This window comes from Pundamilia nyererei, unplaced genomic scaffold (assembly GCF_000239375.1).
Source record: "Pundamilia nyererei isolate P.nyererei 1_Seehausen unplaced genomic scaffold, PunNye1.0 scaffold00031, whole genome shotgun sequence".
Lineage (NCBI taxonomy): Eukaryota > Metazoa > Chordata > Actinopteri > Cichliformes > Cichlidae > Pundamilia > Pundamilia nyererei.
The window spans coordinates 3,654,647-3,673,126 of NW_005187432.1; the positions used below are offsets into that span (position 1 = coordinate 3,654,647).

At 42.3% G+C, this 18,480-nt stretch overlaps 1 protein-coding gene across 21 annotated transcripts in view; it reads left to right on the forward strand.

Annotated features, from left to right (window-relative positions):
• LOC102196236 (receptor-type tyrosine-protein phosphatase F) overlaps window positions 1–17,211 on the forward strand; it is a 157,017-nt gene extending 139,806 nt beyond the window's left edge. For all 21 annotated transcript variants that reach the window (XM_005729094.2, XM_005729095.2, XM_013909787.1 and 18 more), the window contains 10 exons: window positions 207–382; window positions 4,864–4,983; window positions 5,669–5,823; window positions 6,298–6,583; window positions 7,827–8,005; window positions 11,916–12,042; window positions 12,972–13,097; window positions 14,151–14,305; window positions 14,432–14,567; window positions 15,207–17,211. In XM_005729094.2, coding sequence (XP_005729151.1) covers window positions 207–382; window positions 4,864–4,983; window positions 5,669–5,823; window positions 6,298–6,583; window positions 7,827–8,005; window positions 11,916–12,042; window positions 12,972–13,097; window positions 14,151–14,305; window positions 14,432–14,567; window positions 15,207–15,275 — 1,529 coding nt within the window. In that variant the 3' untranslated portion in view covers window positions 15,276–17,211. The remainder of the gene's footprint in view (window positions 1–206; window positions 383–4,863; window positions 4,984–5,668; window positions 5,824–6,297; window positions 6,584–7,826; window positions 8,006–11,915; window positions 12,043–12,971; window positions 13,098–14,150; window positions 14,306–14,431; window positions 14,568–15,206) is intronic.
• Window positions 17,212–18,480: the final 1,269 nt, after the last annotated feature.

Here is an 18,480-nt window from a genome sequence, read left to right on the forward strand (position 1 = left end):
ACATAAGTATCTTTTTTGTTCCGTATTGATTTAAGCATGTAAATCATAAAGACCTGTGTAATCGAGGTGATTGACTGACAGGTTGTCTTTGACTTCTAGCAGACAGTGTACAAAGGGAAAATATCCATAAATGAACAGTGAAATATTATAATAGTTACCGTACTGTCTAATAGGAGTTTTATGCACACTGTTTGTCTTTTTTACAGCTGTTCCAGGAAGTGACTACATTAATGCCAATTACATCGACGGCTACAGGAAGCAGAATGCCTACATTGCTACTCAGGGGCCTCTGCCGGAGACACTGAGTGATTTCTGGAGGATGGTGTGGGAGCAGAGATCCAGCACCATTGTCATGATGACCAGACTGGAGGAAAAGTCAAGGGTAAGGAGAAGCCTTAAAAATATTGTAATGTGCAACTTCATTCCTCAACAATTCCTGCACAAAGCAATAATCATGCATTGATTTAATTTAATTTATTAATAATGAACCCCATAAAAGTGATTATAATAAATTATTAATTGCAATGATAATAATGAATTTTAAGTGGTACATAATGTTTAATGCTTGTTAATATGTTAGTTGTAAAATATTTTGTTTAATATTATTGTTTATCTTTTTTGTTCGCTGTTGAGTGACAAATCAACAAACCAGTAGCTGTTATTGGTGCAGAGAGGAGAGCAAAACGAAGGACTCTTGTATAGAACTTAAAGCCACCGAGGCTGACAATGCTGCAAACAAACCCAACCATCAGCTGACGTTTGGAAGTCAAAAAGTGGACAGAAATGGAGTTTTCTGATACACAAATGGCCTGTGTATATATATTTATGTAGCTTCACACTGAGGAACTTTACACCCAACAAAGCCTGAAGGCATATAGACACCCAGTCCTGCTTTAAAGCTGGATTTGTCAGCCTGATCAAAGTCACAAGGACTTCAAAGGATATTTTGCTTGTCTGCGGACAGTATCGCTTCATGTTGCTGCTCTTCTCCGCAGTCTTCAGCAATCTCTAAAAAACTTCTGCGTGAACTCTGTCTAAATATGTTTGTGAGGTAACAGCACAAACCTTCGTACCGTTTCCGATTTCCCCTGCTGTTTGCTTGTCACTTACGATGAAGTTATCCTGGCAACTGTGCGTCTAACTTTGCAATCCTGCTATTGAACGGTCCCACGTGAAAGTGATGCATGTGCACTGCTTATATATTCAAATCTGATAATGCAAACTCTTTGATTATTTAAAAATTGTTCAATACTCGATTTCTGCGTATTTATTTTTGGCACTTCCTTATCAAGGTTCCATACATATAGTAATACCACGAAAGCCACAGCACTATAATGAAATTTCTGAAGTTGGAATGAAAAAGGATTGTCATCTAACAACAGTTGTGGGCTCCTAAAATAAATCTATGCTAATAAAAGAAGTGGAGAAAAAAAGAGAAAGAGCACCAGACAACTTGAGATTCAAAATTGGACTGGGTTTATTTAATTACCATCACAAAATCATGCACATGAATTCCTTGGAGGGGGAAAAAAATATCAGCATGGAGCCCTGCCAGTATGTGCTGTTTTATTAGCGTATGCATACAGTACCCTAATAAAAGACAGTCTCCAGATGAAGAACGGGAGAAGAGAAGAAGTATAAATAAGAGTTTGTTTCCAAAATCCCAGACTCAACTGTTTTGGAGGAGAAGATCATTACCTGAGTTCATCTATACTGATTCTTCGCAATTGTTTTGTCAAGCTTTAAATTACTTGCTATCCTTCACAACCTATCATCTGTTTTAATTTTAAGCTATCAGTGCAATCAATCATTTAGGCAAATTGTGAGCACAATATGTCTTCTCAGAACAGAACTCATTTATTTGTTCCTCTGAGAATATATTCAGCTTGATTAGATGAGTTTTATTGCACATTCACTTGATGGGGAGGACATACTTGTATTCACAAACGCCTCTTGGTATATTTAGTGCGTCTGAGTGGCAATTTCAGAGCCCTGTGACAGATAAACAGGCTCTCCTTCTTTGAGCCCAGAGTGGTGGCTGTGCATATACATAAGGATATAAAGAACTGAAACACCACGACACGAGGAACCTAAAGAAAAATGAATAGGCCTCGGAGCCAATCCCCACCTCCTACACACATTTTGAAATCCGCTGGTTTGCCAACACCATGGAGAGAGACACAAAGAACCAAACCCGCCTTCGACCAGCTGGGGGTGGAAGTATTTTTCCAAATCATATCAGACTACATTGGATTTTTTTTATTTTTTTGTGTGTGACATCACAAGAGTGGTGGACGAAGCTTTAGGGGTGTAGTTTCATTTCCGAACCAGGAGGTGGTGTCTCGGTGCAGTGTTAGCCCCTCCAAAATCATTTTTACTTTGCATGAACCTTCCACAAACTTCTATTTTCAGTATAGCTTATAGCTTAGCGCTCACAAAGAGCTGTGCAGTAATACTTTGTAAACATATTGTGATACACATGGTGCATCCAAATCAAAGCAGTCTTTCTCTATACAGAAGATTAAACATTTAGTTTAATCATGATTAGTGGCATGTATGTGACAACTTTTAAATGGCTTTTTCCAAAACGGTATCAGACAGCCAACAGTCAGCTAAACTGATTAGATTCCCTAATTTAATTTTGGAATAATATTGAACACTTAGGCTCCAAACTATATCAAACAAACAGTGTTTGCAGTGTGATAATGAAGAGAAATGCATTGATACATTTGCAAAATCATCCCAAAATAATGCCTGTGCTTCTAATTAGACACATGGATTTACTTCACTGTTTCAGGGAATTTTGTTTTTTAGGTCCACTCCTTTTATATAAATACACAATCTTTATTTGTCTGCGTCTCTCTCGCAAATGCACTCAGGCGCATATGGTGCGTGAGTCAACCTCCCACCACCCAGTTAGACTGACGTCTCATGCCAAACAGAGCAGCTGCTTGACAAATATAATGATGAGATCCGGCTGCAGGAAAAATTTCTGCTTCCTCTTGCATTACTAGTTAGTAAAACCCTAAAAGGTCAGGACTTGAAATGAGACCAGTGGTATTACTCACTTGTGTGTGTGTGTGTGTGTATAGATAAGAGGTCTATGCCAGCTGCAAAAGGCCAGGTGACGACATGTGAGAAAGCAAGGTTCAAAGCAGAAGCAGATGATAGTGAAACTTGGAGCCTGTGTGTGTGTGTTCGTGTCCCTCTGTAGTTCTTTGTGTAGGAGAATATGCCACCCAACCTCAGGCAGCACAAAGATATTCATTACAGTGGTGACTGCTAATCCATATGTTTGTACGGCAAGCAGTTCCCCATCACTCAATTGAGTTTCTCCTGCGAGGTCTGCCTCTGCTTCTGAATGGAAACTGTCACCGGGGGAGGTGAAATGTGAGGGGGTGAATTTTAGTGCATTTTGTTTGTCAATTTTTACCAGCTTTCTGAGACGGCCAAAGTGCTTCCAAATGTCAGCTCTGTACTGCAGTATCAATATGATTAGCTCACCCGTGCCACATCTCTTCCTCTCATGTTATCCAAATCAATATCAGCAAGTTCTTGTCCCAGGATTCCTGACGTTAAAGCTGATTCTGTAGTTGTTGTTTCCGTGCCTGTAACTGACTGGGAAAAAGCCTTGAAAGGGTCATACTGAACATGAAGTGCTTCCAAAGACATTTTTAGACAGGCCAGGAACTAGAGGGGAAGACCACAGACTGTATATTAAAGAGAGAGGATATTATAAACATGTCTTAAATATCTTATGTTATCTCAAAAGAGCACATCACTCTGAGTGCAGACCCCTTGTTGTGAGTTTCCAGAAGTAGAATAGGAACCACTCCCAGTTTGAATTTCAGAGACAGACACCTTCTCTGTTTTTAGGATTGGGCTTCAGACTTTCTTTCTTGATCTTTAACCGTCCCATGTTTATGCCCCTATAACCTTGGGATGAATGAACTACCTTCATGTTTCTGCCTGAGAGTTTCCCACTTGGGCAAGACCAGGCTGGCTATTCCGAGTGTTTAGGTATCAAGGTGATTCATCACCTTAACCATTAAACTTTGTTCAATAGTTGTTGAAGGCGATGAAAGCATTTCTAAATATCAAATGACTGATTATGTGATTGCATTTTTGTAAGTCCAGTTTTTGCCAAGTTACCTTCAGCAATTAAATTCATCAGTTTGGTCAGGAAAGGTTATTTCTGAGTGAAGAATAGCTGTGAAAAGAAACATTTTCTTTTTTATTCTAAAGTAGTGACAACTACACGTTGCTAAGCCACGAGGAGTAAAATGAAGGCCAGTCGTCATTTCAGAGATACACAAACACTCGGTGCTAGTGTTTGGAGAATCTTTAGTCTCATCCACAGCAAAGTTTGTGGATGAGACCAAAGATATGGAGCACATATGGAGCCAGGTGGCCGAACCTGCTGTCCATTCACGGCTGGCCAGAACAGGCTTTTAGACACATCTCCCTCCACAATGCAGCACCCGATCAGCACAAATGCGCCAAAAGCATACATGACAAAGGAGTGCGAACCACCCGACAATTAGCTAATTGAAAATGATCAGAGGCTGGTAAAAGACAAAGTGGGCTTTTTATGCTCGATTGAAGCCCGCTTCAAATGCGGACACACATGAACGCTCATGCAAAAGCTTGCTTCTGCAGTTTTTTTTTTTTTTCTGTAGCGGATACCCGAGCTGATGCCGAGTCTTCAGTTTTTAATTAGACAGTGGACAAAGCCTTTGATCTGACCTCTTTAATGTTCCCTCCTTGTTAATCAGTGTGATCCTACTAGCCTCTCACTAGCCTCGTGGTGCATACTCGCAGCAGTTCACTCCTGACAGCGTGCCCTCTCTTTTGCTTCGCCAGGTGAAGTGTGACCAGTATTGGCCATCGCGAGGAACAGAGACCTATGGGATGATCCAGGTCACCATGTTGGACACTGTAGAGTTGGCAACGTACAGCGTCCGTACTTTCGCCCTCTACAAGGTAGAGTAGCCTTTTTCATTTGCAGTCTAAATGCAATTCCTCATTTTTCTGCCGACAGTTAAAGGCTATTATACATGAATAATTTTTCCATTATTGTAATTGTTTTCGTAACTTCCAACATTCATCTCTTCTTTTAAGAAGCACTTTTTTCTCTCAATTTGATTCGTATACTTCAGTGCAGTGATGATGTGACTAATGGTTTGTCCTTTATTTCTCCTCTTCCATTTCTTTTTTCCATCACTTGGTTATAATTTCTAACATTATTATAATTCCTAATTAAATGCAAGTCTCTGGCTGGAACAATTAATTGGTTTCAATCAGAAATGGTGACAATGCCAAGAAACCCCTTCAGAGAAACCGCTGGGGCTAAGTTCCAAAATTATACACGTTATCTACACCTACACTTGCAGCATGATCACAGGCCTACAAGTAGAGCGCTCTATGTACTGCTATCAAAGTTATGCGTTAACTTGAGACCTTAAAATAGTGAATCACATGTGCTTTTCAGACTTTACTGGAGATTTTACGTGAACGATGAAGAATGATGAATCGCATGAAAAAAACAGCATGACCTTTACTTATTAACGATGAAAATGTCTTACTTTAAAGGAGCCAGTTACACTTTACCATGCCAGGATCTCCCACTAGGCTTCCTGTTTTATTGACTAAACTGATTCACCCACAGAATGGCTCCAGTGAAAAGAGGGAGGTGAGACAGTTCCAGTTCATGGCCTGGCCAGACCACGGGGTGCCCGAGTATCCCACACCGATCCTGGCCTTCCTTCGGCGGGTAAAGGCCTGCAATCCTCCAGATGCAGGGCCCATGGTGGTCCACTGCAGGTGGGAACATGAAGAAACAAGCTGTGTTTTTAGTAGTGCATTAATCAAACAGAATAATAGATACATACTAAAAACTGAAATACCATTAAAATATATTTAATGGAAGTACTTGTAACAACAGGAGTTATGAATCTGCTCTGTAAAGGACATCATTTGCAACAGAGATGATAAAATGTTGTTCTTGTGGACACTGATATTAATTTGCTGATGGTATTATTATAGAGTAATGATATATTAATTTGCCCCAGTAATTTGTTACTGTTAGCAGGTGTAAAACAACTAACCCCGGATGATAAGATGCTGAGTGTTCAGCTGTCAAGTGTAGAGAGAACATTAAAGAACCGGGAATCTTACTATACTCTACAGTCCTCCTGATTGCATGTTTGTTTTTTGTGTTAATGATGTCTTTCCACCGCATGATGATCGTCTGTACAAACAGGAAAACATATTAATTTTTCCGTTTCTCTCCATCAGTGCGGGCGTGGGCAGGACTGGCTGCTTCATTGTGATTGATGCCATGCTGGAGCGCATGAAGCACGAGAAATCTGTAGACATATACGGCCATGTGACGTGCATGCGTGCCCAGAGGAACTATATGGTCCAGACTGAGGACCAGTACATCTTTATTCATGAAGCCCTACTGGAGGCCGCTACCTGCGGCAACACCGAGGTGCCAGCCCGCAACCTTTACGCCCACATCCAGAAACTCACCCAGCCCGCACCTGGAGAGACGGTCACCGCTATGGAGCTGGAGTTCAAGGTGATTGACGCACACACATCAATTAATTTCTTTCATAATTACATAATAATTACAAAAGTCAATGGATTGCTGCACAGGAAGTGGTAATAAATAACAAAAGTTACAAAATAAAGTTACCATTCTCCCTGTTTTTCCTCACATTAACGAAACCTGTTTGCTCTGCTACTTTTATGGTGGAATCTTGTCAAAGGTGCAACAGATTGCAGCTGCAAAAAATCCGTGTCGGTGTCACAAATAATTAATTCACCCAATCGGCCACTGCACAAGTATTCTTTTTGTTTTTTTGAATCCGTGACATCAGCGCTGAGACATCACAGCCGTTTGCACGGCAGCATCACTGCATACAGACCAACACATGTTTCAGGGACAAATGTACAAGAACAAGCACACATAAACACCAACACGTGAGCACACATACACATGGAGAGTTACAAAATGACTGACACTCGCACATACACACAGCTGGGGCTCAAGGTCGCAGTCACACGCGCACACCTTCTGTCAATAGCCATTGACTGTGATGTTATTACGCACTCTCCTCCCAGCGCGGCTCTGCCATTAGCCCTCTTATGACCATGATCCATTCTGTTTGAAGTGATAATAGCATCTACACTCCTGCCAACAACAGAGAATGAAAGAGTGAGAGAATGATTGTGGCGTACGTGGGGGCCACAGCCTCCATGCCCACACAGTCTGGCCACATCGCACACGCACGTGCACAAATTCTCCTGGAGTACGATAACTGGGCATACACGCTCCTGTGCTGTCCATCTGTGCTCTGTCCACTGCCAGCACTGAGCATGTCACGCCTACAGTCCTTCAAGCAAGCTCTGGGACGCTATGGGAGACAGTCTACTGCAGACAGCAGATTTCTGAATCAGACCATCTCTAGTTAGGAGTAAACTTTTGAGTGGACCTCTTATGCTTTTTCCTTAAAGTGGTTAATGCTCATAGTAAATGTGGCAAGTTGTGCTTCAGACTCCTGTAAACAGTTTTCTTTTTAACTCTTGGTACTCTGTAATGTCAAAGAGAGCAGATATCCCTATTATGATCATCTTAAACACATAATTCTGGCTGCGAGCCATGTAACCCCGCCCACCTGCTCTTTAAACCTTTTACTTGGTAGGGGTATGCAATCAAAAGAAACTATGGATAGAGAGGCATCCTTGTTTATTTACTTGACTGATTTTTTTTCTCCCTATCTCTTTCCCTGCCTGGTTTCTTCCCACCGTTTCTTAAACAGAGACTGGCCAACTCCAAAGCCCACACGTCACGCTTTATCAGCGCCAACTTGCCCTGCAACAAGTTCAAGAACCGCCTGGTGAACATCATGCCTTTCGAATCCACGCGTGTCTGCCTGCAGCCCATCCGAGGTGTCGAGGGCTCAGACTATATCAACGCCAGCTGCATCGATGGCTACAGGTCAGTGAAGGACTTCGTCTTCGAGATCTGAGCGGCTGTGAATTTAAATAGCTGATCTTGCGCTTGCTGTAAAAGGCGAGTGTGGTGTTATTGTGTTTTTCTGTCAACAAATCCAAACCAGCTAAGCACCACTCATCCACTAACTTCACTACAAATACTGCAGTGTCTTTGACTCACATTTCCAAGCCTGTTTGTTCCTACTGCAAAAGCAAATTGTATTAAAACAAAATGTAATGTTTCAAGCATTATTTTAAGGAAAACTAACAGGATTAAGTGGAGAATTTATGGAGTAATTTATTCAGATACTGTTGGTATCCCCAAATACAAACAGCACCAAGTAATAGAAGAGTTTCCCACGCTGTCTTTGAAGTGTCCTTATGAGTGTTTCCCAAAATTCACCACCATCATCTGCACATCACCAGCCCTGTTTATTGTCTGTAGACAGGCTGTGTGTAGGCTTTCACTGCTTGTTCATACTGCTAGTTTGGACAGCCCTGTATGGGTTAGGCATATTAGGGCCACTTAGAATATTGGGGTGTCACACGGTGTGCCACCAACCTTCTGTCTGTGTGTGTGAGAGGGGAGGGGGTGACGATGGGAAATCGTGAGGGACATACAGAGTGACATAATAGGAATGGCAGAAATTATATATGCTGGTTAAATAAGTTAATCAACTGTCTTCCTCTCTTGTGCCCCCCCTCGGCCCCCCTTGTTGGCGCCCCTGCCTGTATGTGGGATTGGCTCTAAATAAACTACAATTTGAATGCTAATCGTAATTAAGAGACATTTCAAAGGTTGATGTGTTTTTAACAGTTTTTAAACAAAAACAAATTATGTAATGCATTAAAAAATGAACTGTATCAGGCTTCGGCAACAGATGCAAAACTAGTGCAATTAAGAAATTGTTGGTTTTGTTTCTGTCAGTGGATTCATAAACATTAAAAGAGTACAAAATAACACCAGGCAAACCATTTGTGGTTGTTTGAGGGTGTTCACATCTAATTTGTGGTAACAGTAAAAGGCTTTTAGACCCTTTTTATACACAGGGTCAGACTGAAGGCAGAAAATGAAGATGAATGCTGTACAGAGCTGGCAGAGCATCACCAGGGAAGTGTCTGCCAATGTTAATGAGTACTAGAACTCAGGCAGACATTGATAGAGCGGGACTTGCAAGCAAATATTAAATACAATAATTACTTTTTTGTTAATCTTTCTAGTTAGCCTCTGTCTCCTGACTTGGAAGTTTTCATTCATTCCTGTATGTAAACACTCTTTTGCAGCCATGCTCCAATTCAGTGTCCTGGAGTCCCGGCTTAAAACAGCAGAGCAATGCATCGCTATGCTGATACTTTTCTGACTATACTGCATGTAGCAGGCCTGCAGTCTTCTTTCTCTTTTTTTTGGCATCACTGATTGTTACAGGTGTAAAGAATACCATAGGAAGGCACAATGGAGTGGATAAAACGTATGGGAGGGGATTGGAAGATGAGGCAGCAGTGGGCAGTTTCAGCTGTAAGAATTACTCCCGGCTATGTCAATGTGACTTTCATTCAGTAAGCCACTGCTGCCTTTATATTGAGGCTTCTGCTGCTGTCCCCGTGAGCTCTGTGAGTCCAAATTGCTTCCTAGAGGAAGGAAGATGAAAAGGTGCCTCTCTGTTTTATATCTATACAAGCATGGGCAGAGATGGCTCCTCTATGGTGGAAGTAAAGCGGATAGTCAGGTAGCATGAAATGTCATTTAGTCCATATGGGGGCCGTGACTGAGACAACACCTCAACTCCCACCTCCCAAATCCCCCTCCCCCACCCCCATCTTCAGTCCTGTTGTTAATGAGAAGGTGCTCCACAGAGGCAGACCCTCTATTGTTGCTGTGTAAATGGCATAATTGCAGCAAGAGAGTATCGTAATGAAGTGCGATTTCTAAAACCCTCCCTGCCTTTTTCTTCTCTCTCTTCCATTTTCCCCGCCCGTCTCTGTCTTTTTCCTTCTTTATTTTTACCCCTTTCTATCTGTGTCTCTCTCTGCTCTCCTCCCTAATCTGTCTCCTTTGCACTTTTTTCCCCCTCTCCCTGTCTCTCTCTATCTCCTCCCACCCTTTTCTCCCACTCGCCATCTTAATTTTTCCATCCAAACACCATGGCAGAGACAGACATCCGGGTGGGGACCTGTTGTGTGCACCAGCGGCACTGTGTAATTAAGCTGCTTTTAAACGCGGGCATAAATAAAAACTAAACAGGGGCCTCCAGTGCCCTTCACCCCAGCGCCTTCAAGAAAAGCCAATAATATGCTAAGCTAATGAGAGGCGAGCCATTGATTCCAGCTATGCTATCAGGGGCGCAAGCCCTGGATATGCTCCGATGCGGGCTGGAGTTTTAGCATTGTAATGAGGTTGAAATGAAACACTATGTCCTGAAGCACTGCAGTCATGTGGGATGATGCAGAGAGTGCTTTGTGCTGTTTGGCTGTGCACTCATTGGGACACTGTGCAGCGAAGTTGTTATTGTGTGATACACTTTGAATTGTTTTTGTTTTGGTTAGGGGCCATTTTATGGGAGGGTTAGAGGGGTCCACCCTATCAATTTAAATTTTAGTATTCATCCCCTGCTTAGCTCTGCTTTTTCTTTGCTTCCCTTTCTTCCTCTGCTGCTCTCAAATCCCCCTTTCCTGCTTTCTCATTTTCTTCCTTTTCCTCTCCCCCTGCCTCCTCTCTTCTGTTCTCTTCCCTCCACCCTCCTCGTCCTCGGCAGCGAGTCCTACATTGCACTCTGATGACCAGCTGGAGAGAGCAGCGTTCGCTCTTTCATCTCATCTCAACATCCTCTCAGTACTTTGCACATCTCTGCTGTATAGTTTGCGCTTTCTTCCCCCCGTTTTCATCTTTTTAATTTGATTCCTCACTCTTTTCGCCTCCCCCTCTCTGTATGTCATCTCTTCTCCCCCAATCTGTTGTTTCTGTGTTTGTGTGAGCGAGGCCCAGAGTACATTCTAATCTCCCAGTTCCACATTAGCGCTTTGCCTGCAGCACCTTCATTAGCTGTTCAGCCATGGCTCAGCGTGCGTGTGTCTGCATGTGAATATACTTGCAGAACTTTTGCACCCAAAAATGCCTACACCTGAATGCCAGTTTGCATGTGTTGCAAACATGTGAGAGTGTGTGCGCACATGCATTCTTCTGCTTGGGTTTGTGTGTTGGATTACTCAGACTGCTCTCTGTTGATCGGCGCACTGCTGCCATCTGCTGTTTGACAAAACAAACTGCTCAGCTGGACCAAAGTCACGTAGGACACCAGCACAGCTCTGGCACCTCAGTGGATGAGCTCATCTCTCGTTTTGTGAGCATATCAAGTGCTGCCTCTCTCTCTCTCTCTCTCTAAGTCTGTGTTTCAAAGAGGACAGAGGGGGTCAGAGGATCTACAGGCTTGGATTACTCAAGAATGAGGATAGCTGCCATCAATTATTTACCATGTACAGTAAATATGCAGGAAATGTCTTGTTGACATTGTCACACTTTCAGCGTATACAACGCCTGCAAACAGGATCTGAAATACCCAGCTAAACAGCTTCAAGCTGCTTTTGTTTACCTTTACTAAATATCACATTGTGTACATACTGTAAATGTGTATATACTGTAAATGTCATGCAAATGTGTTGGGTTTTTGTTTTTCTGTCCTTTAAGTTTTAGTTCAATAAGTTCATGTCTGAGTATGCAAGGACTTTGTAAGACGTAATTTTCTGGAAGCACAGTGCTAACCACTCTGCAGCCACAGCTCTTCTTTAATCATTTAATCCTTTCTGGTTATTGCTTTGGGATGTGCTTCTTAATGCTAGTTGTAAAAGCACCATAAAATTTATAATTATTATGTGTGATCTTTACTTTTCGCCTCCTCTGTGTGAATTTGCATCTTCAGACAGCAGAAAGCCTACCTGGCCACCCAGGGCCCGCTGGCTGAAACCACTGAAGACTTCTGGAGGATGCTGTGGGAGCACAACTCCACCATTGTTGTCATGCTCACCAAGCTACGAGAGATGGGACGGGTAAGACGCGAGCGCAGACTAAAAATGAGATGACAGTGTCTATACGTGGGCTAGTTTCTTCTTTCAAGGGTTGAACTCCAAATTGTCTAACGCCGTCACTACTTTTGAGACTTAGATTTTAGTTTTAGGATGCGCATCCTCTCTCTGAATTATATGCCTGCGAAGTATAGACTGTAAAGCTGCACTCAGGGAACACTTAGCGTAACACAAAGGCTGGATACGGGGGCAAACCGCAAGTCAGGCTCCATCATGGCATACCGCTCGTTAGCCGCCCCCTCAAAGAGGTACTGTTAGACTGTTTTGGAGGTTTTTTTGTTTCTTAACCTTTAAACAGTGCGAAGTTGGTTCTTTTCAGTTGTAATGACAAGTTAAAATAACCAAGTGTTGGCTCCAGATTTTAAGGGTACAGCATAAAAATCATATTGTCTAAACTTCACTTTCAGCGAAATGGCAAATAAATCTCTCAGATCATCAGTCACATTCCTTACAGGGAAAGAAATGGGACACTCATCTTGGCAGCAATTTGATTAAATCCATAATATCTTACTGTGAGCTGTTCTGTGATTATGCAGGTGATTCTGACAGCACTCAACTGCATTTTACAGCTTTTATCACCCTCTCAGCCGTAATCACAGCTGATGAAAAAAGCTCTCATGCAAATCATCGCTGTAGTTAAGAACACAAACAAATTATGTAAATATTTTGCCACCTAAGATGAATCGGGTAATATTTCAGAACCACAGATTAGTCTATCAGGATTTTCTTTTGTAAGCAGAGCCGTTCTCATGACTCCAAATGATTAATGACGTACAGTAACCCGTCCTAAAAACATACCAATAACAAATCGGAGCAGTCATTTTTCCCCTAATGGAGAAAGGTTGTTTAAATTTAAGAGCTGAAAGTTTCTTCCTTCTCTTTTTCTCTTGTAGGAGAAGTGTCATCAGTACTGGCCAGCAGAGCGGTCAGCCAGGTACCAGTACTTTGTGGTGGATCCGATGGCTGAGTACAACATGCCTCAGTACATCCTCAGAGAGTTCAAAGTCACAGATGCCAGGGTGAGTTCACTCTGTGTGTGAAACGCTGCATATGTGCCCACGTGTGTGTGTGGACTCGAATATGTCTACGTACATGTCTTCAAGGCAGTGGAGGTGGGGAGGTTCATTGGCATTTTCCACAAATACAGCCGTCCAACCAAAAATCCATCTTAATTTTAGGTTTTCATCCGAACGCTGACATTCACGCTAAGTGTTAAGAATTATACCGACTGTAATTTCAAGGTAGAGATGATCAGAACGCGCTCTGTGTTATTTTTCCTGACAGGCTGACATCAAGTGAATGCGCCATCAAACATTTTCACCCGGATTTAGCATCAGCGTGCTTGTGCTATGAATCGTACGCGTTTTTTGTGCTTCTAGATGTGAGCGTGTGTTGTATGTGCGCGTGCACGCCGGTGCATGTGTGTTTCACGATCGCTGTGAAAATACATGAAAAGCATAGCCTTCAATCCCTGAGGGCCAGTACTGCAACTCCCTGTGATGCAGTAGTTTCAATGAGCTATAAATATACTTTACTGTCATCTGAAGGCTCCCAGCACAGCAACACTCTAATCCCACATCCACTCTTTCTTTTATATGGGTGGGTGTGTGTGTGTGTGTGTATAAATATATGTTCCTCTCTGCAGTTTGCAGACCTGAATATTTGTCTATATGTATGTTTTCGCTTTGTGGGCCACATTTTATGGTCCCTTCTGCAATCCTGTATAAACAAAGGTTGAACAAATTATATGTTTAGAAATGCGCTCATTTACTCCGCATAATTCTGACACTACGCTGCCACAAATCTGTCACTGTGATCCAGGTGGTCAGCTTTATTCATACTGCGTCTGAGGTAGATATTTGATGATCAGACGGCTGCAGTGACAGCCAACAGGATACTCATAAACCTCAACATGAAACCCTCTGCTGGGTTGTTGTTTATTTTCCCCCCCTTTTGAGTTCAAAGCACAGCGAGATCTGTGAAGCGCACACTCCAGAGTACAGCAGAGAGCTATCGGGTCTCTCTTTTAAATGAAACTTCTCTCTGAAGCTCCATATCTGCTCCCCCCTCAGGATGGCCAGTCCAGAACAATCCGCCAGTTCCAGTTCACCGACTGGCCAGAGCAAGGAGTGCCAAAAACTGGAGAAGGCTTCATAGATTTCATTGGACAAGTGCACAAAACCAAGGAGCAGTTTGGACAGGACGGACCAATCACTGTACACTGCAGGTGAGGAGAACGACTGTGCTTTGGACTCTGCTCCCACCACGACTTAAATTTCAGAATATTTAGAGAGCAGGTGTAGTAATACTGTCTGTGTGTGTGTGTGTCTGTGTGTGTGTGTGTGTTTGCTAGTGCCGGGGTGGGCAGGACCGGAGTCTTCATCACCCTCAGCATCGTGCTAGAGAGGATGAGGTACGAAGGTGTGGTTGACCTCTTCCAGACAGTAAAGACGCTCCGCACCCAGCGGCCCGCCATGGTGCAGACAGAGGTAAGGGCGATGTACTGATCAGGCGATTGTTCCCGCAGTGACGGGACGGCGTTTGAAAGTCAGCGTTGTATATTTCTCTGATTTAAACTCTGTGCAGTCTGAAGTGTCCCTTTTCATTTTGGTGCCATAAAAGCAAAGACTTACTGACAAATCCTTCCTTAATCAAAAAAAAAAAGGTTGTTGGGAGGAGGGGAGCGGGGTAAGAAATCCCACAGCAAATTCAACTAATGCTATCAAAGCAGCCCTGCGTCAGATTCTCTTCAAGTGAAGAAATCGTAAATACGTTACATAACAAAGGATATTAGAGGGAAAAAGACATGATGTGAATTCAAATGAGTTCATAAACCTTTTAAGGTTTATGATATAAAAATGTCTTTTTAAGATATAAAAAGAAAAGGAAAAACATTGTAGCGCCTCTAGTGTAAATACTGAAAAGTACTACAGCTAGTTTTGAGAAAACCTCTGGCCTGCTTTTTAAAGCTTTGTTTACAAGAAACCTTAATAAATGCAGATTACAAGAAATGCTGCTTTAAACCAAGTTAATGAATATTTTGTTGGCTGGACGAGACCAGTCATTATATTTAACAGCAGGAAGATCGATGACAACTTTCTCACCGTCGTCTTCCTTCTTCTCTACAGGACCAGTACCAGCTGTGCTACAGGGCAGCACTGGAGTACCTGGGGAGCTTTGACCACTATGCAACGTAACCACTCCCACCGAGCACCTTCCCCGGTCAGACCTCTCAGGAGTGTGCCAAGTGTCCCATCTCAGCCGCCATCCAATCACTTGATCCCCCCCAGTCCCCGCCCCCACCCCGCTACAAACCCTGTCCCCTCGCAGCTACCGGAGGGGCGGAGAAAGGGATGAGCTTGCTGACCCGTTGACGGTTTTTATCCAATCACAGAGATACACGCCGAGTTAACCAACCACCTGAGATTTTTTTGCTTTAAAATAATAAAACATTACAGTGACTATTGACAACTATGACAACTCTTGTACAGACCCGACGGCGCAGACTGGCAGCTCGCCTCTCTGCTCCGCCGAAGCCAATCCTCCCTGATTGTCAAAGGCTACTGGTAGCACAAAGAGAGCATTTTCATTTTTTTGTTGTCGTTGTTTTTATTGTGTTTTTATGATTAATTTTGTCAAACGTTATTGTTTAGTATACATTTTTTGGGGGTTGTTTTTAATAATCGTTTTAATATCATGCATTTCTTCTGTCTTAAACTGCCCAGCAGCCTCGGGTATGCATTATTTTCATAATCATTTATAGGGTACTTTAGCAGAGGGGACATGTGTTTTTAACATGTTCCTAGGTACTAATACAGGAGGACCACTGTTCTCTGAGCTGCTCTCAGATGTTTTTTTGTCACATCACATTGTTGTTTTTATCATTTTATGTGTCATAAACGTTGTTTTTGGTCTTACTCAGTTCAATAGCTCAAATTTTGCCTTTTCACTTGGCGTTTCAAGTGTACGGAGAAAAAAAATCAACTGAGAAAATTGATTTCAGAGCACAGACTTGCTGTAGTTGTCTTGTAAACGTGGTAGCTAGCTAAAAACACAAGTGAAATATCTAACAAGAGACTAAATCAGAGTTGTACAGAAATGGAAAGCACATTATTTGTACGGTTTTTGGGTTGTTGTTGTTTTTTTTTCTTTTTTCCTGTTTTGTTTTGGGTTGTTTAGGGTTTTTTTTCATCAGAAGCCTATGGCATTGAGGCCTTCATACTCCACTGAGGAGAACTTACCTGAGGAAAGACAGACTTTTATACCCAAAGGGTAGGCGACAGAATATAAACTTCCGCTCTCTGAACATAGATGCTCTTCAAGTCCCTCCCATCTCCTCACTCACCATTAACCTCGGTTTGCTGGAGTGGAACCACGCAGACCAGACGGGAGCGGAAGTGGTTCATATGGGCTGAGGAGCAGAGCCATCAGCGTTGGTACCTGTACAGAATCAACCATTCCTACCAGAGGGTAAAAGACTCAGCCCTTTGGACTGATATTATTTTATACAGAAATAGAACTATAAATATATATATATATATAATTATGATTGATTATATATATGTACAATTACACATAGATATATACACAGCTTCAAAAGTATATTGTTAAAAAGGATAAATTCTGCTGATCTACCTAGAGACACCGCAGAGAGCCTGCTGTCCTAGCGTGTGTATTAATGGAAACACCCGTTGTATCTACTGTACTACCATAGTAACTTTGACAGCCGGTTGTTCGCCCGAATGAGGAAAAACAGCACAAAACCCCCCAACGCACACCCCGACCCCATCGAATGGACGACTCCTCACTCGCCACGGGCATCGCAACGCTCAAGCACACAGCTTCTCCCACACAAACTGCAGGAGGGGAGCTTCAGATCCACAAAGATCCTAAGTGTGGTGGTGGTGGGAGGAATGGGAGGGAGTGGGGTGGGGGGACTTGAAAACGCTGGCAAAAAAAACAAATGTTCATTTTTACCTTGTGAATGCTTAGTGCTGTAGGGGTTCGATCTGTTGTACACAGTCTGTTTTCTATTTGTTGATAAAGAACTGGAATTTCAAAAGAAACTGTTGATGATAAAAAAAAAAACCATTGATGTTAATAAAGTTACATAATTGGGTTTTTGTACAAAGACTGGCCTGTGATCCTTTGTTTCTTACTAAAAGTGAAAAGTTTACATCTTACAAGATGCTCTTTACCTCGCGCTCAAAGAGACACCTGTGACCGTGCCTGCTTATCGCCCACTGAGCATGTGGTCGCTCACAACTGTTTTGTGATGCATGGCTGCTATAGTTGCAGTTAATTGAGTTTCCTTTGTGTTGAGGTATTTCTAAAAGTGTGTTTGTGGAGTGGTGGGGAGAGTCTCTGACTTGTGAAAGATGCCAGCCCCTTAGTACTTTTTAGATTTTAATCTCCCCCCACCCCTTTGGAAAGAAAAGTTTTCTTAATTTCTTAATCAGCTTCTGATTAGACCTTTGTACACCGTCTAAGGCAAAATAAGCACAACTCAAGGCTTCCACAAGTGTTTAAATATGTGGTTCATTTCACATTAGAGAACGCTTGATTTGTTTTTCTTTGGTTTGAAGCGGAGGAGGGTGCTGGATTGAAGTGGGCGGGGCTGTGACATCCTTGCTTCTGTTGCTGTAGAGTGAACTCCACCCGTATAAAAGCACATGAGCTCAAATTCAGACTTTTCATTTATACGTATAATGTCTCATCTTCCTCCTGTAAAATGTATTTTTTTTATGTATGTATATTTGGCTTTACATTTCAATGTGCCACATTTCACTGACTTTAACAGCTGCAGTGAGGTGCGAATGACAAAGTGATCATTATTAAGTGTCCAAAGCCCATTTTAGTGATGACTAGTGAATAAATGTTATATAAGAGTAGTCATTCAGTGTTTAGCAAATTTTCACATTAACTGTGTATTGTTCGTCTGATTTGTAGCATAAACTGTTTATAAAAGTAGGACATGACCAGTAACTCCCTGAGAAGCCTCAACTCTAGCGTTTTAGCCATGACCACTAGTAACCCTGTTTAGCACCTTGGTTCACTCACAGACTGAAGCTGGTTATTAGTGCCAAATAATGGAAAATACTAGTACTTTACTCATAGAAACTTGAGAAACTTCTTGGACGTGCTGTTAATAAAATGAACTACATAGCACAGGCCATGTTGTTTTAATTCCATGAAAACGGACCAACGCCTCAAACACATTTCACTGTCAAATTAGCAGAGGAGAGGGCTAGCACACAGCCACAGTCTCTGTTGGCATAAATAGAAAAACTTTCAATCTTTAAAAAAGTGTAAACGTGAGTTTTTAAGGAGAAGACACACTGTTAGGTTTTTGACACTGTCCCCTTACAGCAACAAGGTCCTGGGTTTGAATCCAGCCCAGAG